This window comes from Passer domesticus, chromosome 1 (genome assembly GCF_036417665.1).
Source record: "Passer domesticus isolate bPasDom1 chromosome 1, bPasDom1.hap1, whole genome shotgun sequence".
NCBI lineage: Eukaryota > Metazoa > Chordata > Aves > Passeriformes > Passeridae > Passer > Passer domesticus.
Genome location: NC_087474.1, coordinates 114,035,142 through 114,053,834, shown reverse-complemented (window position 1 = coordinate 114,053,834; position 18,693 = coordinate 114,035,142). Strand labels below are relative to the sequence as shown.

Below are 18,693 nucleotides of genomic sequence, written 5' to 3'. Positions count from 1 at the left end.
TTTTTTTGGTTGGTTTATTGGACTGCCATCCTATGATGTGGTAGGTAGTGCAGAGGGATAAAATCTCTGTGATGGAAGGCTGGTTCATAATGTCTTTGCTAAAGGTTGCTGTCTCCTGAAGTACAGTAGATGAGCCAAGGTACAGAGTGTGGCAATCCAGGGAGCTATCTTAATGTTACTATTCAAGTGTAGTTGTTTGTGTTGAAGATTTGGAATTAAAATGCTTCTTGTAAATTTATGGTCTCAGGCAGTAAAGTAAGACTTAGAGCTTTTCCACCAGTATTTTTGTTTTACTCTCTTCCTGCTGTTTCATTTTTTCTACATTTGAAGGGTAGATACTTGTGAACTCCCCCCATTTTCAACTCAAGTGTATATTAGCAGTAGAGACTGTAAGTTGCAACTGGTCAGAAAGACAAGACCTGAGCCATTTATTTGGGTCATAATTTTGTTTCTCTAGTTTTTTTCATTATCCAAGACTTCACATACTATGTGTTAAAGAAGAGCTATGTTCTTTCATATGTGTGAGGTGAGGTAATGGTACTACCTTAATCTCAGAAGACTTCTTCATAGTGAGGCAGGTGTGCCAGGGGCAGCTTGCATTTGTCAGGCATTCTGATCAGATTTATCACATCTGGAAAACCAAGAGCTTGTAAGATGGTAAAAGTTGCTGACACTTGGGAACATTTGTTCCATGAGTAAGAATCATTTGACTTTTCCCTCCCTTTAGTGATTTAAGTAAGGCTAGTACATTTTTATTTCTAAAGGCACTCCTACTCACACCCTACACAGTGAACCCTGCTCCTCTCTGATAGTAGAGAAAGTAAACTTCATGAGTCATATGTTGATTAGGTGACTACCTTCTAGGTGTACTGGGTACAACTGTAGGACTCATACCAGAAACTATTGAAAAACAGACAAAAACATGGCTGTTACATTTACTCTAAATTGAAGCAAACAGTTTGATAGTATGTATGTTTCTGTTTTTCATTTGTAGAATGCTTCTTTTAAATTACCTGGGAAAAACTGGCAGAGACACTCCTTTAATGGCAGCTGCAATTTTCTCTGCGGGTTGGAATGTTTTTGAATCTATAGAATCTCTGGAGAAGCCACTAAACTGGCTTCTTTTCAACTATTACTTGACCACTTGTCTACAATCTTCTATCAGCAGGTGAGTTGCCTTCTGAACTATTTAGCAAGGTGGAAGGATTTTAACATGAGATCCAAAGCACATATAAAAATACTGACAAAATTAATGCTGTAACAACTCTAGTTGTTCTTTGTGCATTATTTAGTAAGTTTTGAAATCAAAAAGATCTTTTAAAGAAAGTTTTTCATCAATGTGACTAAGGGGCTTGCAACAATCCAAATTTACTTCTGCAAAAGCACAGAAAGGCCTAATTAATAATTGGCTTTATAAAACCAGGGTGTATTTTGTATTCCCAAATATTAAGTTCTCTTATCTTTGCCATCTGTCTCATGGCTTATGCAGATTTTTACCATGTTGCTGGATGTACCTACATATGGATGAACAATTATTCTGCTCTTGGATTCCAGACAGATTTTTGATAAGAGAGAAAATTAAAAACAAGCATGTTAGACAGTTACTTCTATAAATGTATCTATAAAGCAGAGAACTTCTAAGTTGGTTTACATAACAAAATTACAAGCCCTCTAATTTTAATATTCTTCTTTTTAGGCATCGACAAATGTTGGAGAAATTATTTGATATGGATCTTGTGATGAAGGTATGTGAAAATGCTACTTCTGCTTGAGCTGGATGCTGTTTTCCAAATGCTGACGTGGTTCCCTGTTTGAATTCTGTACTTCAGGCTAGAACTATTAGAGAATTTGATAAGCAGTTCACTTCAGTCATGTTTGGCTACCGTTCAATTGATGATTACTATGAAGATGCTAGTCCATGTCGGAAGCTGAAGTCAGTAGGAATTCCAGTGTTATGTCTAAACTCTGTGGATGATGTTTTCTCACCAGGTCATGGTAAGTTTAGGCTTTTAAAAATATATTTATCTGTATATGCAGTCATTAAGACAAACCACATAGGTTGGAGAATAAACTCAGACCTATGTGTAGAAGTGTATTTAGATGTTACTTGCCATAGGATCAAAACATCCATGGAAAGGAAGATAGCAGATGTAGTGCCCTCTGAGAAGCAGCTGTTTCTGTTCACCAAGTATGAAGAGAACCCATAAAAAAGGTTGGATTCTGATGTCATTCTGTCTGGGTGTAGACATTCAGAATTTAAAGTGTAAACAAGTGGGTTTTTTTATTGCTTATGTTTGAGATGATATGAAATGCTCATCTGTTGATCTCAGTGTCACCTCCTCTGCCTGTAAATCAAAAGCAAAAAAACCCAACCAAGTTAGATTAGCTATATCTAATAATGTAGGCCAAAATCTAGGGTAAGGAAAAAGATACACACAAGGTGGGCTCCTAGGAGGCAGGTTGAAATTAATAAGAATCATCAATATCAGCTAAGTAACAGGCTGAAAACTCCATTTTCCATTTTCTTTCTGTTTCATGCCAAACACGTGATCATTATGAACATTTTTCTTTTCCTCTGAAGATCAAAACCCTGTTGCTAACCATTCTGAAAATATATGCTTGTTCCTGTGGTCTGTGTGTTGGTGATGGCTGTGTATTGGTTATAGCTTCTGAGAAGGAGAACAAAAGCTAATGTAGAAGAAAACCACTGAGATGAACAGCTGTTTGAGGCAACAGTCTTCAGCAATGAGTACCTGACGCCTTTAAAAATGTAGTTTATACAGCTGATTTATTTCAGGGAAGTTTTCTTCTGCCACCACAAGTGAAGTGAGATTGTTGTAGAAGGAGTCATGAAACCAAAGTGAGCAGGCCAACAGATCAGAACAACAAGCAGAAATGAAAGAATTGGAAGAAACTTCTGTGTGTATTGTTCATCTGTGTGCAGATGTATAACACATGCAGAAACATGCACACATATTACTATTTATAGTTTGAAGACCAGTTAGATACAAATGTTAGAGACATGAAAAGGGCTGCTCCAGTGGATTGCACTAGAAAAAGTCTGATTTCTTCTTTAGAACAAAAAGCATCCATGCTTTGCATGAACAATGTAAAGAGGTGACAGACACCTAATATGAGGGGGGGAAATGGTGACTCTAGATTAGCCAAACTACCTATCCTTTACAATGACCAAAAGAGAGGCTTAAAAAAAAAATAAGGTCTGGATAAACATAGTAATATTATAGTGGAATACTGTATGCACCTTGAAAATTTTGCAGTTCAAAGACTTTCTGAAACAGAGTTAGTCCCTTTGTATTTATTTTCTCTGTGAGATTTTTTGTCCTTGAAATCAGACAGTTGCTTGGTGTCTCAGTTTATAATGGCCTAAAAATGAGAATGAATGGGTTGTGACCCTAAAATCAATAACCAAGTATAAAATCTGGCTAGTGATTCTGAAGATAATTTTTATAGATCTTAGGACCCTGGAGATGACTTTCCCCATAGTACTATAGGGAGGTCACCTGCTGTGCCGTGTTCCTTTCACAGAGTATCTGAGAGAAGGAGCAATGGCTTCACCGAGCTAGTGTTTAGCACTAGCTTAGTTTGTGGTTTCTGTCTAAAGTTAAGTAATAACTGTGGCAGGGTCTACCTAGTTAGCATAGTGACAACAGCAGTAAACCAGTCAGTATGCCTCAGTCCCTGAAAGATTTGTTAACCTTTCCCAGCCCATTATGACTGGGACTGGGATATTTGTTACCTAGATAAAAATTAGTGCAGATACTCCATCCCCTTTTTATCTCCAGCTCTCAAGAGCCAGCTATTGATCTGACCCTATGACATTCAACCTGAACACCAGAAAACACTTTTTTTACAGTGAGAATGGTCAAATGCTGGCATACTTTGTGTGGTCTCCTGATCTATTGAGATACTCACAACCTTACTGGACACAGTTATGGAAAACCTGTTTGAGCCAGGGGTTGGACTAGATGATCTCAAGATGTCTCTTACAGCCTCAGCAGTTCTGTGATGTGTAGTTTGAGTACTCAAAGACTGAGTCCCCTTAGAGTACACCTGTAGTAGATCTCTCAATCCTTGAAGCTCTTTTGTGAAAGTAACACAAGTCTTGGTGAACAGTGGGATGGTTGTTTGTGTAAATGTAGGTATCTAAACTGTTGTGAGGATACCTTAGAAGTCTTGAAGTGTAGAGGGGGGCAAGGTAGAACACCAGTACTTCTGAAGCAAGAAGTGGTAAGAGTCTATTGTAATAACAGTCCATCTTCTCTTAAAACTCTGATGGCAACCAGCCTTTCTCCATGAAGATATTTGGGTGGTTAGGCATTCGTTTATTCCTTGTTCACAGAGTTAATGCTGTTAGCTGTAAACCCTTGTACTTGTGGAGACAAGTTTACCTCAGAAAGGGCCACCAGGACGACGATGATTTCCTGCTAATAGCATGACTCTGTTATATCTGTCTATCCTGGGCTCCCTTTTCATTTGTGCTGTGTACCCTCGCTGGGAATTGTTGTGCTGTGCTGGCAGGAGAAACAGAGCACCCCTAATTAGCAGCCTGGGATTTATGTCTGCTGCCATTAGTTACTGGAGTTCATTCATCTTGACATTTTGACATCTTCTGTGAGCTGTTTTATGTTAGCAAACATAAAGGGCTGGTGTTAGTCTTGGAGGTGACTTTATTCTGGCAAGTGGCTTTTTTATCTAACTTAGAAACTTCTATGTGTGGACATACAGAAGTTTGTGGCAACCAAAGGCAGTTTCCACTCACAACTGTATCATGGATTCAAAGCCATAGTCATCCAAATCCCAGCCTTTTGTTGACTTTGGGGACTGGTTATTTCATGCCTCATTTCTCCCAGTAATACCTACCAGCTTTTGAGCTACCTTCCAGTTCTCTTGTAGATAGCTGTGGTTTCCAAGAGCTGGGAAACCAGCCTAGAAAACTCATCAGGGAGAAAGCTGTGCCAGAATTTCTTTGTGTTTAAATTGTTTCTATAAAGCCAGGCACATCTATCTTCCAGTAACAGAGCTTGAGGGATACAAACCCAAGTCTGCTTTGTCACTACATAATGTGGATCTAAAGAGAGACTTCCCTTAAAAAGTGCAGATGCCGCCTCAGTTGTTTGTTACTACCTGATAATTTCTTCTCATGTGCTTTTTGGTACACTTTGTACTTCCCAGCAGTTATTTTTAAATATATTGTGAAAATGTGCCATTTGACCTCAATCCAGTATTATGAAGAAGCAATCAATTTGCAGTCCTTCCTTAATGTTGCTGTTTAAAGTTCACAGAGCTTGGCAGCTGATGTATCTGTAGTTTAATTCTGGAATGCAATTCTCATATTGCATAATACTGACTAATGAAAACAAATGCTTTCTTCATTGCATGACACTTCTCTCACCAGAGCTAATTTAAACAAACCACTGCTTTAGGAAATATGTAATAAAGCCAAGTCAAGCCCTTGTATTTTGTAAATGTGAAAAATAAATCAGGAAGATGATGTGATAGCATTCATTATCACTGTCACATTTAACTTTTCATCTGAAGTGGCATTTTCCTCTGAAGAGACTTTAAGCAGTGTGTTAGGCATCTGACTTGAATTTCACTATACTAATGCTTAGCTAATTGCTGCTGATGAGCATTGTGCCCGAGCTGGAAGCCTGCCCTTGGAGCCAGGTACCATGCCAGCTCCCTCCTGATCCACTGTGACAAATAAGTGCATGTCTGAAGCTCAGTTATATATATTTTATTGAACTCTCTGAAGTTTTGTGTCCCCCTAAATTCAAACTTGAATTGTTTTATGTGTTAGTGTACATCCTGTTACATAAATAGCACAGTTGAATACAGTTGTCAGAAGAGACCACATGACCAAGAAATATACAGATAATAATTCAGTTAAAAGTTTAAGGAACAGAGAGAAATGAAGCAAAAAATGGACTGTCTGACAGCAGTGACTTATATGTTTTTTCTTTTATTCTTTAAGAAAATAATAACTTCTTTTTGGCAAAGAATGTACAACAAATTGGCTTTAAATGAAGTAATTCTGCATGTAAGTATTCACATTGTGGTTCTGTGATCACAAATCAGGTCTGTGGTTGCTGGATCAAACAGCAGTACAGATTTTGGCCCAAAGAAACTTAAGTACAAGGTTATGTGTGGACAAAAATGAACAGTGGTATCTTTTGGCATGCAATCCTATCTCCTAGAACGCATACATCCAGTGCTCCATTAATCTGCCTTTTACATTACAAAATTTACTCTGTTGCATTGTGGTTTTATTTATTGGATGGCTAACAGGAACAGCCTTGAGAAAAGTACCACACCACTGCCAAGCATCATTTGCATTTTGGCACTGAGGAGCAACACAATATACTCAATTCTCTTCTGAGAACCTCCAGAGCAAAAAACTCTGCTGGGGAGGAGTTACATGGACAAATAGAGGGAATTTTAGGAATGGGAATATGATATTTGTAAAGATCTGCATGTGGCTTGCACCTTACCAGGCATGGAAAATAATGAGTATTCTAGTGCAGGACTGGTAGGCTTCCAGGAAAGAGCCACTTTAGCCACTTTAGGGGAGGCAGGCAGCATGTGGCACCTACTACAGTATTGCCAAGCAGTGTGGGAATGAATGACCACCAGCAATCTGATTTGGGAGCCATGATTACACTGGCAACCTATGAATGACAGGCATGCAGAAGTCATGGTGAGTTTGGTGGCCTGTAAGGGCTTCCCCAGCTGGGTTGGCACAGTAGAGGAGACATTTATTGTGATCTCCCTTTTAATCCCCCAGCAAAGCAGTTTCTTATCAGGAAGGGACATTCTCCCTACACATTGCCACTAGTCTGCCAAACTGAATGACTGTCATGTTTTTGCACATTTTAGCGAGTGAAGAGGTATGTTCAGTCCAGTTAGCAGCTGATCCTGAATCTGTTAGAACTGATGGAGTTCTCATACCTATGTCTGGTACTTGGAGGTCAATATATTCCTTCTCATACCCTGCACAGAAGCCTATTTATTAGTCTCCTCAGTGACCAAGCAGACAGCTGCAGAATGAGTGTGGAAAGTGTGATTCATTGCCTGAAGCAGGCATGGGGTTTGTGTCTGATCCCCAATTCTCTCTTGGAATTCTGTTTAACATGGACCACAGGCTACTGGAGTGAAGAAGAGCAGATGGTTTGGTACAGATAAGTGGGCAAATTCCTATGCAGTCAGCAGAAGGTGACATGAATTGCAGCCACTCTCTTTGTACATGGCAATGTGTTCCTCCACAGAATCCAAGAGAGGCAGATCAGAGATTGCTGAGCAGATTAACTCAGGCAAAACTCCAGACAAGCGCGTGCTGAGTCTGAAAATGATGCATGTGTTAGATTGCAAGAAATAACACATTGTTTTCTGCATCTCATGTTCTCAGCATGTGCTATTCCCCAGTCTAGGCTTTTACATCATTGACTTTTTAGTCTGGCCTCAGTACTGCTTTAAAAGGGCCAGATCCTGCATGCAGCATTTTCAGTTTTCCAGCTGAACAAAGGAAAAGCCGAGGATTTCTTGTAGAAACAGTAAGAAGCAGAGTTTCTTTCTCCTAGTAAGGAATCAAAGTCACTTAGTAAATGCTGGAATCTACAAATACTTAGATGTCTGCAATTTTGAAAGGAGGGAAAGAGCGGAAGAAAGGGATAGCACTGAGTAATAAAGAACCTCACATATTTGGCAAGAGAGCCCCCATTGCTCTCTGGAGCTCAGTCCGAGCTCCCCCAGGGCATGGTCAGGTACCTAATGTAATGGGCAGGGAGTTTGTAAAACACCTTCACAACAGACACTAACCCAGCTCTGCAGGCAGTTGGTTTTGCATCCGTGCTGAGGCCCTGGAGTGGAACAGAGCGTGTCGTTCCAGGCACTGCTGGTAGGGACCTCTGAGGCACAGGCTGCTCCCCTGGCTCCACAGGACCAGTGCTTCTGCCCTGATCTATTTTAAGTTGCACAGCTGTTCGCCACAGTCATTGCACTCAAGTTCTCCTGTGACTTACTCTGGCTGAGGGTCCTTTTTTGGCTAAGCAAAGGGTTATTCTGTGCTCTTACTCCAGTTGCTGAAAATGAAGGCAAACTGGCATCTCAAGCACACAGCTACGAGTTTGCCAGCACCCAAATGAAAGTAAGGAGAAGATCTATGAAGTAGGCAGTAATATGCAGAGATAGGGACTATTCATTTGAGATAGCAAATGTATAAAGGGGTAAAGGAACAGACTCCTAGAAACAGGAATGAGTGGAAGGTGTCTCTGAAGGAAGTGCCATCAGAAAGGGATGTGAACAACTGAACACGCTCAAAATTGAATCTGAGTCAAAAATACTTTAAAGTAAATGAAGAAGTAATATAAATCTTGTGAATGACTTGCTGCTTAGTGTTGGAGTGACAAGGCATTTTTAGTTGAGCAGTATGTGACTTAAAATCAGCATTATTCTCTTCTCATAACCTTTTTCAGACAACACAGTGAAACTGCTGCTACTCCCTTCTTTGGACAAAGCATTTTTGTTTTGCTGTTGCTTTTTCTGTCAATCTTGAATAATCAAAAATCTGTATGATTTTTATTTTTTTTCTGTTTCATAAAGTTTCTTACTTGAAAACTGGAAATTTGAAATGCATTTTTTATTGAAATGTTCTGAGATTTCTGTTTATTCAGATGTCTACTTAGCATACCTAAAACTCCAGAGAATTTTCTTAAATAACTTAATTTTTATGGATCTGTGGTGTTTGCAGTCTTCATATAAAGCTCCACTGCTGTGTCAACCAGTTCAAATGATACCAGGGTGGTGCCATCACACCAAGTATCCTTTGTAAAGTCATTTGCTTCCTCTGGTGTCAGTCTGTGCTAAGTGACCTCTGGTTTCCTTCAGAAAGGGAACTGCCCAGGTGGTGAAACTGATTAAGCCACACATCTATGCAGAGTCAAAACAGGAGGCACTGAAGCCTCCCTCCTACACATTTCCAGATCAGTGCAGATCTCAGGTGTCATTCACTGATGACTTCAGGCTAATTGTAGGCTATTGCTGAAATGGCCACCTCACTGAGGGCTCCATCTGACTGTGGCTGCCACTATTCAGATGTTGGCATTAATATGGGGAACTGGATTAGGGTGCTAATCAGATCAGGAAAACCAACCCAGCAAAAGAAAAATCCTTGTACTACCCAGTCTAATAATCTACATTCTAAAATAATTTCTAGCAGTCACTCTTCAGAGACTAGAGAGCCACTAATCTCCTGGGATCATCTTTCTGTGTCCTTGTACAGTTGTTTGCTCCTTCCTCTTTCTGTGTTTACCTTGTGTCTTAGATTATGGGCTCCTCAGGGCAAGAACCTTCCCCCAGTGTGTTTGCATGGTGTGCTTTAAACATGCAGGTATAAACATATGGCAGATCGGATATAATGGTAATCTTTTATATTAGCTGATAGGATATCCTACAGACTAAAATCTTACCCTGACATTAAAGTTTCTGTGCTTGGAGTCTCATACAATTGCAACTGAGGTCCCAGTTCCTCTGCTTTTCTGAAGTTGAATATTGCAATAACAGTTAAAAATTAGAGGGCTGATTGTCCTTACACTGTTTATAGCAAATCCTAAGTATGCATTAACATGGGTGCTGTTCCATCATTGTGAGTGAAAGACAGGTGAAGCTGGAATTTTTACAGCAGCCAAGGGAAAAAAAACCCCACACATGTAAGGTGAGTTAATGATGGAGAGAAAAATGGCTTTTAATACAGCTGTGGTTCTAAATCCTGTAAGACATTTAAATGTATATTAATGTTGTGTCTATTTATTCATACATAATATGAGAAATATTTAAAATAAACTTTTCAATGGCTGGCATTAAGGTTAAGGACTTAAAATGTTTTTCCCCCCTTTTAGCTATACCAGTAGAAACTGCCAAACAAAATGCAAACGTTGCTTTGGTCCTGACTTCATGCGGAGGCCATATCGGTTTTCTGGAAGGAATATGGCCAAGGAAGTGCACTTACATGGACAGAGTCTTCAAGCAGTTTGTGCAAGCTGTGTTTGAGCATGGAAATAAAATCTTCAGCATGTAGCTTTGGACCACTGTAATAGCACAGTGGCACATTCTGACAAGGGCAGTCAAGCTTAGTGCACAAATTTTAACTCCTGTAAGCCAGCAAATGGATAAAGTCTATTACTACATGCAAAAATATTTTTGCCTAAGATTTTGTAGCAAGAAACTAAATATTATGTTGTCACTTTTATATTTATTTTTAATATGCCTTACTATGAATGACCTTAAATGAAACAGTGTTCTGCATACATCAAATTGCACTTAACCAAAACTATCAAGTAGAGAGATTATAATTCCTCAGGATTTTAATTTAAACCAGTATGTATTTAGGACATTTTATTTAGATGGCTTTTACTATTAGAATGGCAATACTCTAAAGATCTTATATTATTCTTTCACATATAGTACCACTTGGTCCATTCCTTAGAGCACTAAAGGTGAAAATGTAAAAATAATAAAACAAAAGGAGGGATCAAATAAAAGTACTGATTCTTCAAATAAGTCAAAATTTCAGCATGTTATTATTCCACAGCATTAGACTGATACCTGCTTTTGCTGTTCTGCCCTGAGAGTATTCAGATTTACGACTGTTTATTGTTTTTTAAACTATGTCAATGCCATACTTGTCTTACATGGTTATTTTTTAAAGAGCTAATTTATAGTGTTTACATATAACCAAAAGATTCCTTTAAAACAGTACTGTAATAACTTATGTAATTAAAAGACATTTTGCATTTCAGAGTTTATGTAAAGCTGGGTGTTGTCACATAAGTAAGTAACACATACTTCATATAACTGGTAAACTCGGTGATTGAACCTGCTATGTTTATATTACCTTGCAAGAACATTTCAGTTTTAAAGAATGAATATTAGAGCATCAAGAAATTATTATATAATCTGCTTTAGATTAAAAAAGAAAAACAAATTCAAACCTTTTGTCTCATATAATTTCTGAAAACAATGGAACAAACTGTTTAAAGAAAGTTGGGATGAAGTCAGAGTTGTGCCTCTGGTTTGTTTATTTTATCATTTGTCACCATTTTGGCAGTAGGTTGTCAAATCACTGAAGCCACTGCAAATCAAGTTCTGCCCTAGCAGCTTACAAGTTTGTGAGGGTGGCTGAGGCATCGCTGTTCTCCTGAGCCCTGACAGAGTGACAGCCAGTGTGGAGAAAGGACACTTGGACAGAATGTATTCTGAAACTGTTGAGAAGCCCTAATTTAGGGCATACTGAAATTTAGAATAGGCCCTTAAGCAGCATCTGTGGAGCTCCCATCTTTTGCTGATCACTGATTTGGGCCCAGCCACATACAAGAAGTCAGGAAAGATGCCTCTGCATTTTTATTTTTATCTTTTGAGTGGGGTCAGTACAAGAAGAAAATGCAGCTAAAAAAAGCAAGTCAGGTCTTTTGTCTCAAGCAGTACGTGAACACTCCTCTTGCAAGGCATGTTTCCTAGTAACAGCAAAGGAAGAACAAAAATACTTTTTGTCTTTAGAAAAAGAAATTAGGACATGCTATACGAGAGCTGTTTTGTAAGGTAGACTGTTGAATTAAGAAAATTAAAAAGTGCTTTCAAGTTTTGACTTTTCAAACATGCACTTCCCCAAATAATGTACTCTTACTTTTTCTCTAATAAGAAAAATGAGGAAGGTGACTTGCAAAAGCAAAATGAAATTTTTTGCATGCTACTACAATACAGAAAAATAGTATATTAGTAGGGTGCCTTATTTATTCTTGTATTCATTTCCAGGTTTTATGTTCATGCAAAAAAAAGAGCAATAAAAAGTGTATTTAGTGTTATATTTGTAAAATTGTTTAGGTACAGTACTGTTCAAAATTCAGCATATAGTATTAATAAAAATAAAACCACTTACATTAAATCACACCTTACTGTTTAAATAAAAGTATTATGATTAATGCCAGAATTTCTGTCTCTCTGCACTGTCTTAATTTATGTCTGATCCCTATACAGATCTCCATGAGACATTTATCTTTAAAGCTACATCAAGCAAAAATCTGTAAAGCTGGTGTTCCCCCCACCAATATACAGTGTCCTTGTACCCCATTAGGGAAAAAGCACAGTGTGCAAGGTGGTAACAATCAAATTTTAATATGGGTATCTTCAAGCTTTCCCAGTCAGATTTTCTGGAACAAAAAATTCAGACACCTCAGATCTTAAAGGGTACACACAAGCTAGAAGCAAGTGCCATAAACATTTTTGCTGTGTAGTAACTTCATACCTCACATACAGTTTTTATGAAGTGAGCCAAAGTCCACAGTGTGCACTCTACTCAAAACAGTGTGAATCCACAGGGTCTTTATTTGGCTTTTCATGTGATCTGAGTACCCAGGCATCAACAGGGATAGGTAATGCTGAAGGTGGGAGAAAGTTGTTAGTTCTCAATGTACTCATTACTGAAAAAATGGAGTAGAACAAAAATGAAATTCCAAGCGACAAAGGCTGCAGACACCTACCTCTTAAAAAAACTTTTTTCCTAGTTCAGAATTCTAAAGTAGCTGAAGTTGAAGCTTCTTTGAAGGTGGGGTCCTCTAAAGATTATCTAGTTCCACCCTCCTGACTAAGACAGGACATATAACATACATGCTCCAGAACATCCACCTCTTCTCATTTCTCCCTTGGAGTCAATGCATAGTACAGTTCTTTTTCTCTGTGAGGCCTTCAGTCACCCAAGAGCCATTCGTGGCCTCAGCTGTCTTAGCACCAGATCATAAAGACCAAGACTTTAAGGTGTAATTTACTATGTCCACTCCTGGCAAAAAAACCAAACCAAAAAACAAAACAAACAAAAAAAAAAAACCCACAAAAACAAAACACCCAAAACAACAACAACAAAAAACCCCCAAACAAACAAAAAACAAACAAACAAACAAAAACAAACCCCAAACAAAACAAAACCCAAACAAAACAAAAAAAAAGAATATACTTTAAAAACCTGAAAACTTCCAATAGGTAAATATGGTTCTTTGAATACAGAGAAATGAATCCATGGTATACATTACACACTGAATGGAAGAATTAATGCTCTTTTCAGAAACCAAGACACATAACAGTACCATTTAAAATACTTAACAGAAAAGGCTGTGGATGATAGTCTACAACTCCACAGGAGCTGGTGTCAAGAAAATGCCAATAAAGCATCAGTGACTCCAGGCATGTCAACATGGTCCTGTCAATGTGGCACTGAGTGTCACACTTCAGGTACCAACACGCTGACTCTGTTTCAGAGTGCAGTCACTCCGAGGCCTAGACTCATTATTACAGAGATTGGAAAAGGGCTCCACATTCAAGAATTACTCCCCAGATGTGGTTCAGGAAGCTTCTCTTTACTTTCTCCATGCTGCAATTTGCAATTTCCAGCTGAGATCTCATAGTCAACTGTTTGAGCACTTCAAACCAACAGAATGGAGCAGCTTACTTTATCTCAGCAGCTCCCAAATGTTTCAGACAACAGCCTCCTCCCCTTTTTCTGCAATGGTCTAGACCCCTGTGTACCACTCACACGTGTATCGACTCTCTGTCCCAAACCCAAATCTCTGTAAGCCAACTACACCAGCCTTCCCTCCAGATGTAGCTATCTGCAGGGATTTTTTATTCCTGTTCCCCTCTTCCCCTGGGGAAAAAAAAGAAAAAAATCAAACAAACAAACAAAAACCAAACCGAACTCATATTCAGCATGCAAGCAAAGTGGACAAGTCCCAGCCCAATTTTTTTTCCTGCTTCCCTGCAAAAGGAAAACACCAAAAGAAAACCAACTATTCAAAGTCTATCTCCTCCCATTTCAAACGTGCCCCCCTACTTTTTCAACTAACTGCCTTGTAAAGCTCTTTAAGTCCAGGCAGCCAGGGCATTTTCCAATCCTTGCTGTCCCACGTGCCACCTACACAGGAATTTCAGAGGGGGACTGCCTCTTTCACCTACAACTCCTGCAGCTACCTGGCTCCCGCCAGTGACTCACATCTGCCAGGAAGACTTTTGGCCCTGCACTCTGCTTCTCCCCGGGTTTCTTCAGCTCAATGCATCATCACCCCAAGGGAAAAAAAGGAAACATTTGTTGCCTGAGTCATCGAGTTGCTGTAACACACGGGCACACTTCAACCTGTGCCACTTACTGAGGTTCTCATCCCAGCATGCCAGCTTGTAAAAAAGAGCCTTGGCATGCTCAAGGCAATGAATAAGAAAGAGGAAGGCATAAAAAGCCCAAGAGTCTCACTCTGGGGACGTGCTACTGACCTCCAGCATACATGCTGGGTCCCCCCCAGGCAACTCCACTGCAGCCAATCTGCTGTGGAATATCTCAGCCACTTTTTAGGTTTGGGTTGTGGTTGTTTAATTTTTATTCCAACAGAAGAAAAGGAAAAATCTGCTAAGCAGATAGAGGTTCTTCATTGGCAAGCATCTCTTCCTCTTAAGGATCCAATTTTCTTGTCTCATTCCTTCTACTGGAAATGAAAACATCAGCTTGTCCCTCCTTCCTAGGATAGAGGGACTTTTTGAATCAGCTGAAAGGAGGAAAATCGGAGCCCTGTGCTATCTCAGCTGCTCCTCCAGTTCCTTAAATGTTCTGTATATGTAGTGATTAGAAAGCCACTGGTTTAAATGAGCTTCCCGTGTGGCCTTACCTCACCTGTCTGAGGCATTCTGAGGCTGGAGCGGTGCTTGCAAGGTTAATTACCGGTGAAAGGTTAAGCAGCTCCTGCCTTTTGGTTGTCTGTCACCACTTCCTTGCTCAGATGAGATGTCTGATAAAAAGGAGGGCAGGGTGGGAAGCGTGTTTGAATGCCAAAGGGGGCTGTAAAACCTCCGTGCTGGTAGGACCGCTGGGATCCAGTCTGGGATCAAGAGCTCAATGCTGTAACTAGGCAGCCCGCCCTAAGGCTGCGGTTTCACAAGCAGCTGTCAATGTTAGCAGCTCCCTCATGCCAAAAGGGGAAGGCTTTCCCTTCCTCCTCCCCTGTCTGTTCTTATCCCCATTCCAGTCACACGGTCCTCAGCCTTTCTTACTCCGGTAGAATATGACAGTTTTCCCACTGGCTTTGTTTGGGAGGTTTTTTTGTGTGATTTTTTTGTGGGTTTTTTGTTGTTTTTTTTTTCTTTTGCTAGCTCAGGAGGTTAAATTTGCATGTCTGCGGGGGTCCCTCAGGCGCTAGATGGAGGCTGGCACGGTTAAGGAGCTGGAGAACACTGCTGGGAGTGGGCAAAGGAGTGCAGAAATTAGCAGGAGAAGCTTCCACTCTCTGATGACAGTCATCTCCCAAAGCTGCAGCCCCACAGGACACTCTCTGCAATTAATGGAGTAATCCATTATCAGCTGAGTTATTCCGTGAAAAAAGCCATAACCTAGAAGCAAGTAATTTTTCACATAGCTTCAGACAAGAGTCACTGCAGCAGTTTTACTGCAGTGGTAAATAAACATGGCTAAATTAACAGAGGGGTTAAATCTTTTGGGGTTAAATCTGTCCTACTCATACACTCCACCTATGTGAATGCAGTTTCTCCTCCCTCCCCAGATTCCCCAGTTCAACAACAATTCGTGCCCAAGCACTCCTGTTTATATTCACCACAACCTCCAAGGAGAGTAAATTTCTGTAAAGTTTGTGTTCTTTCAACAATGGCATTTGCTAGCAAGTTCACACTGACATCAGTGCTTCAGAATGCTGCCACCTTCTGTGGAAAACTGGAAAATTACTGATATTCTTCTATCCCGTGAAATAAGTTCTTCCAAATTTTGCAATTTAATGCTTTATAAGAATGCCTGCTACTTTACTATTTCCCTGCTGTACAGAAAATTACCATTTCATGGAAGTATGGAAGAAAATATAGGTTTATTTGCTTCATGTTCCTAAGAAAGAGACGCGGGAAAACATAATTTTAAATTTATAAAGATAATGGTAACATAAAGAAATGCTTTTATCATCCTTCAGGAAATTTACATGCAGCCTAGTGATTAAAATATCCTTCATCTGGAAAATATTCTATTAGTTACTGAAGGAGAGCAGCAGACCACACGTGGCTGCGTTCATTGTAAAGTCACAGCAGATTATCATGCATTAAAGAGGAGCTACAGGGAGTTATAAATAACATCTCCTCCTATCAGCTTAAAAAAAACCCCCAAAACTTACAGCTGCTGAAAGTTTCCATTTATCCAGTGCAAACTGTGCTTCAATGAAGTGTGTCCAGAAAGAGGACTTATCAAAGAAGGCAGTTCCTTGTTCCAGTTAACAGAGACAGAAAACTTTACAGACAAAACAGAGTATCTCCAGGTAAATCTGATATTTATATGAACAAATTTATGCTAGTCAGAAACTTGACAGCAATTTTCAACAATCCCATAAATGTGATAACAGTAGAAATCACTAAAATGTTTTGAAGATTATAAAACAGACCTAGAAAGTTTATTACAAAAACTAAAGTAACACTTTTAAAAAATACTTCAAGCATTAACAAATGAATATTTACAGAACCAAATAATAAAATACTTCTGTGGTCTCCTCTAGATCAGTGAACTGTAACCAGAAATTGTAAAGGAAATCAGAAATCTCTGTAAGAAACCCCATCACATACTACCTTTTCTTCTAAAAGTTTTCATGGCTATGGGCTGCAGTTCATCACACTGTTCTCCAGTGCTGTATACACATCCCTAGGTGAATTCACAGTCAGATAAACTGAGGCTGTGTCTATACTGGCAAGTACAGACTGATAGGAGGGGGTATGCAGAGCAAAGATACCAAATGTGGAGATCTTGATACACTTATGTGCATTTCAGGTAGGACCTAGTCCAGGTTACCCCTAGGACAGTAATATGGATGGAGCACACTAGGTATGCATGAGGTACCTCTGCATCAGTATTCTAGACAGGATCAGCAGCTCACTTTTGAAGGGAATCCTCTGATGGCTCCCACTTACCATCCAGGGTCTTGGAGTGTGCACAATGGACTCCTTTTGAAGGAAACCAAACCCACAGTTACACCCCCAGAACACACTCAATATATTCAAACTCCAGTTGTCACTGCATCCATAGTGACAAAAGCTGGACTGCCACATCAGTGATGTGGATGTCAGATCTTCAGCTTTTTCTTCAGAACTTCTCATACTTGCCAATGCAGACAACAAGCTCAGACACATAAATATCCTGAGGCAAAGAAGCCATGACATTAAGGTTTGGTGAGGTATAAACACTTTATAAATGTAGCAAGGACTGAAACATCCTAGACCATGGCAAAAATCACTAATAGGTGGTTATGCTAGAGAGCGAGTTGTGAAACACTGTGCAGAATACACAGAACAACAGAGCCAGCTGGCACCTTCAGAGTTACTGCTGGACTGAGGAAAGCAAAACAAGTTGGACAAATGGACTCAAAAAGGCAGCTCACTGAGTTGAACTCAGTGCTCTGGAGAGAGGAGTAGACATAGTGCAGGACCAAGTCACACCCAAGAACCCTCTTTAATCTCCCAGACACAGACAAGTACCCATCCTGCTTTACAGCTAAGTGACATACACTGACACTGTGACAAACCTGTCCCAAGGGGGTTGGCAGCTGTCTGCAGAACTGTACAGCTGAGTAACCTATTTCAAAGGTGTCACGTTTGCCCTTGAGAGAAGGGGCCCACAAACACTACGGAAATGCTGCTGCAAGCACATCTGCTGTAATACCACCAGGAATTCAGTGGGACTCAGAATCACAGAAACACAGAATTGGCCAAGTTGGAAAAGACCACAGAGGGTCACCGAGTCCAACCTTCCTGCCCAAGCAGGGTCATCCTAGAGCACATGGCACAGAATTGTGCTCAGATGGTTCTTGAATATCTACAGTGAGGGGGACTCCACAACCTCTCTGGGAAATCTGTTCCAGTCCACAGCCACCCACCCAGTAAAGTTCTTCCTCATGTTCATGTGGAGCTTCCTGTACATCAGTTTCTGCCCGTTGCCTCTTGCTGCTTAGAACCACTGAGGAGAGCCTGGCTCCATCCTCTAGACCCCCTCCCTTTGGATATTTATACACATTGATGAGCCCCCCGTCAGTCGATTCTTTTCACTTCACTATGGCTGCCAGCTGTGAGGTGTCAGCCACTGACACAGCGCAGGCCGACACCCCAATTACTTCATCCCACTGGCCCCATAGCACGTGGCACTGTCTTTCCCCTTGTTTTTGGCAAAGGACAAGGCTCAGACAAACCCGCCTGGGTGCCTGGTGGTGCGAGCGGGCTGAGCCACTGGGTATCACCGCCAGAAAGGGAGCTTAGAGATCGTCTGCTTCCAACCTCCTTGCATGGGCATCTCCTGCCAGACCAGGTTGCTCAGAGCTCCATCCAGCCTGGCCCTGAACACTTCCAGGGATGGGGCATCCACAGCTTCTCTGGGCAAGCTGTTCCAGTGCCTCATCCCCTCGCATTAAAGAATTTCTTCCTAATACCTAACCTAAACCTACTCTCGCTGCGTTTGAAGCCATTCTCCCTTGTCCTGTCAATACGTGCTCTTGTAAACACCCTCCAGTGCTTAGATGCGAGTTTTAATTAGCACCGTCTCTGCATTCCTCACGTAACATTCCCACACGGCACACGCCCTCACAGGCGGCTGCGCACGCGCGAGCCACGCCG

At 40.5% G+C, this 18,693-nt stretch overlaps 1 protein-coding gene and 1 long non-coding RNA gene across 3 annotated transcripts in view; one reads left to right on the top strand and one right to left on the bottom strand.

Moving 5' to 3' along the window:
* The window catches only part of ABHD3 (abhydrolase domain containing 3, phospholipase), a 24,233-nt gene extending 12,232 nt beyond the window's left edge, over positions 1 to 12,001 (top strand). The window contains exons 6-9 of the mRNA XM_064434996.1: positions 995 to 1,168; positions 1,697 to 1,745; positions 1,830 to 1,995; positions 9,915 to 12,001. Coding sequence (XP_064291066.1) covers positions 995 to 1,168; positions 1,697 to 1,745; positions 1,830 to 1,995; positions 9,915 to 10,093 — 568 coding nt within the window. The 3' untranslated portion in view covers positions 10,094 to 12,001. The remainder of the gene's footprint in view (positions 1 to 994; positions 1,169 to 1,696; positions 1,746 to 1,829; positions 1,996 to 9,914) is intronic.
* On the bottom strand, positions 11,076 to 18,693 carry LOC135309113 (uncharacterized). Of its 2 annotated transcripts, XR_010369443.1 has the most exons (3): positions 18,510 to 18,693; positions 12,552 to 15,373; positions 11,076 to 12,449 (listed from the first exon to the last, which is right to left on the bottom strand). It is a non-coding gene; the product is annotated as an uncharacterized LOC135309113 (long non-coding RNA). The 2 variants fall into 2 exon arrangements; XR_010369442.1 differs by having other exon boundaries at positions 11,076 to 15,373.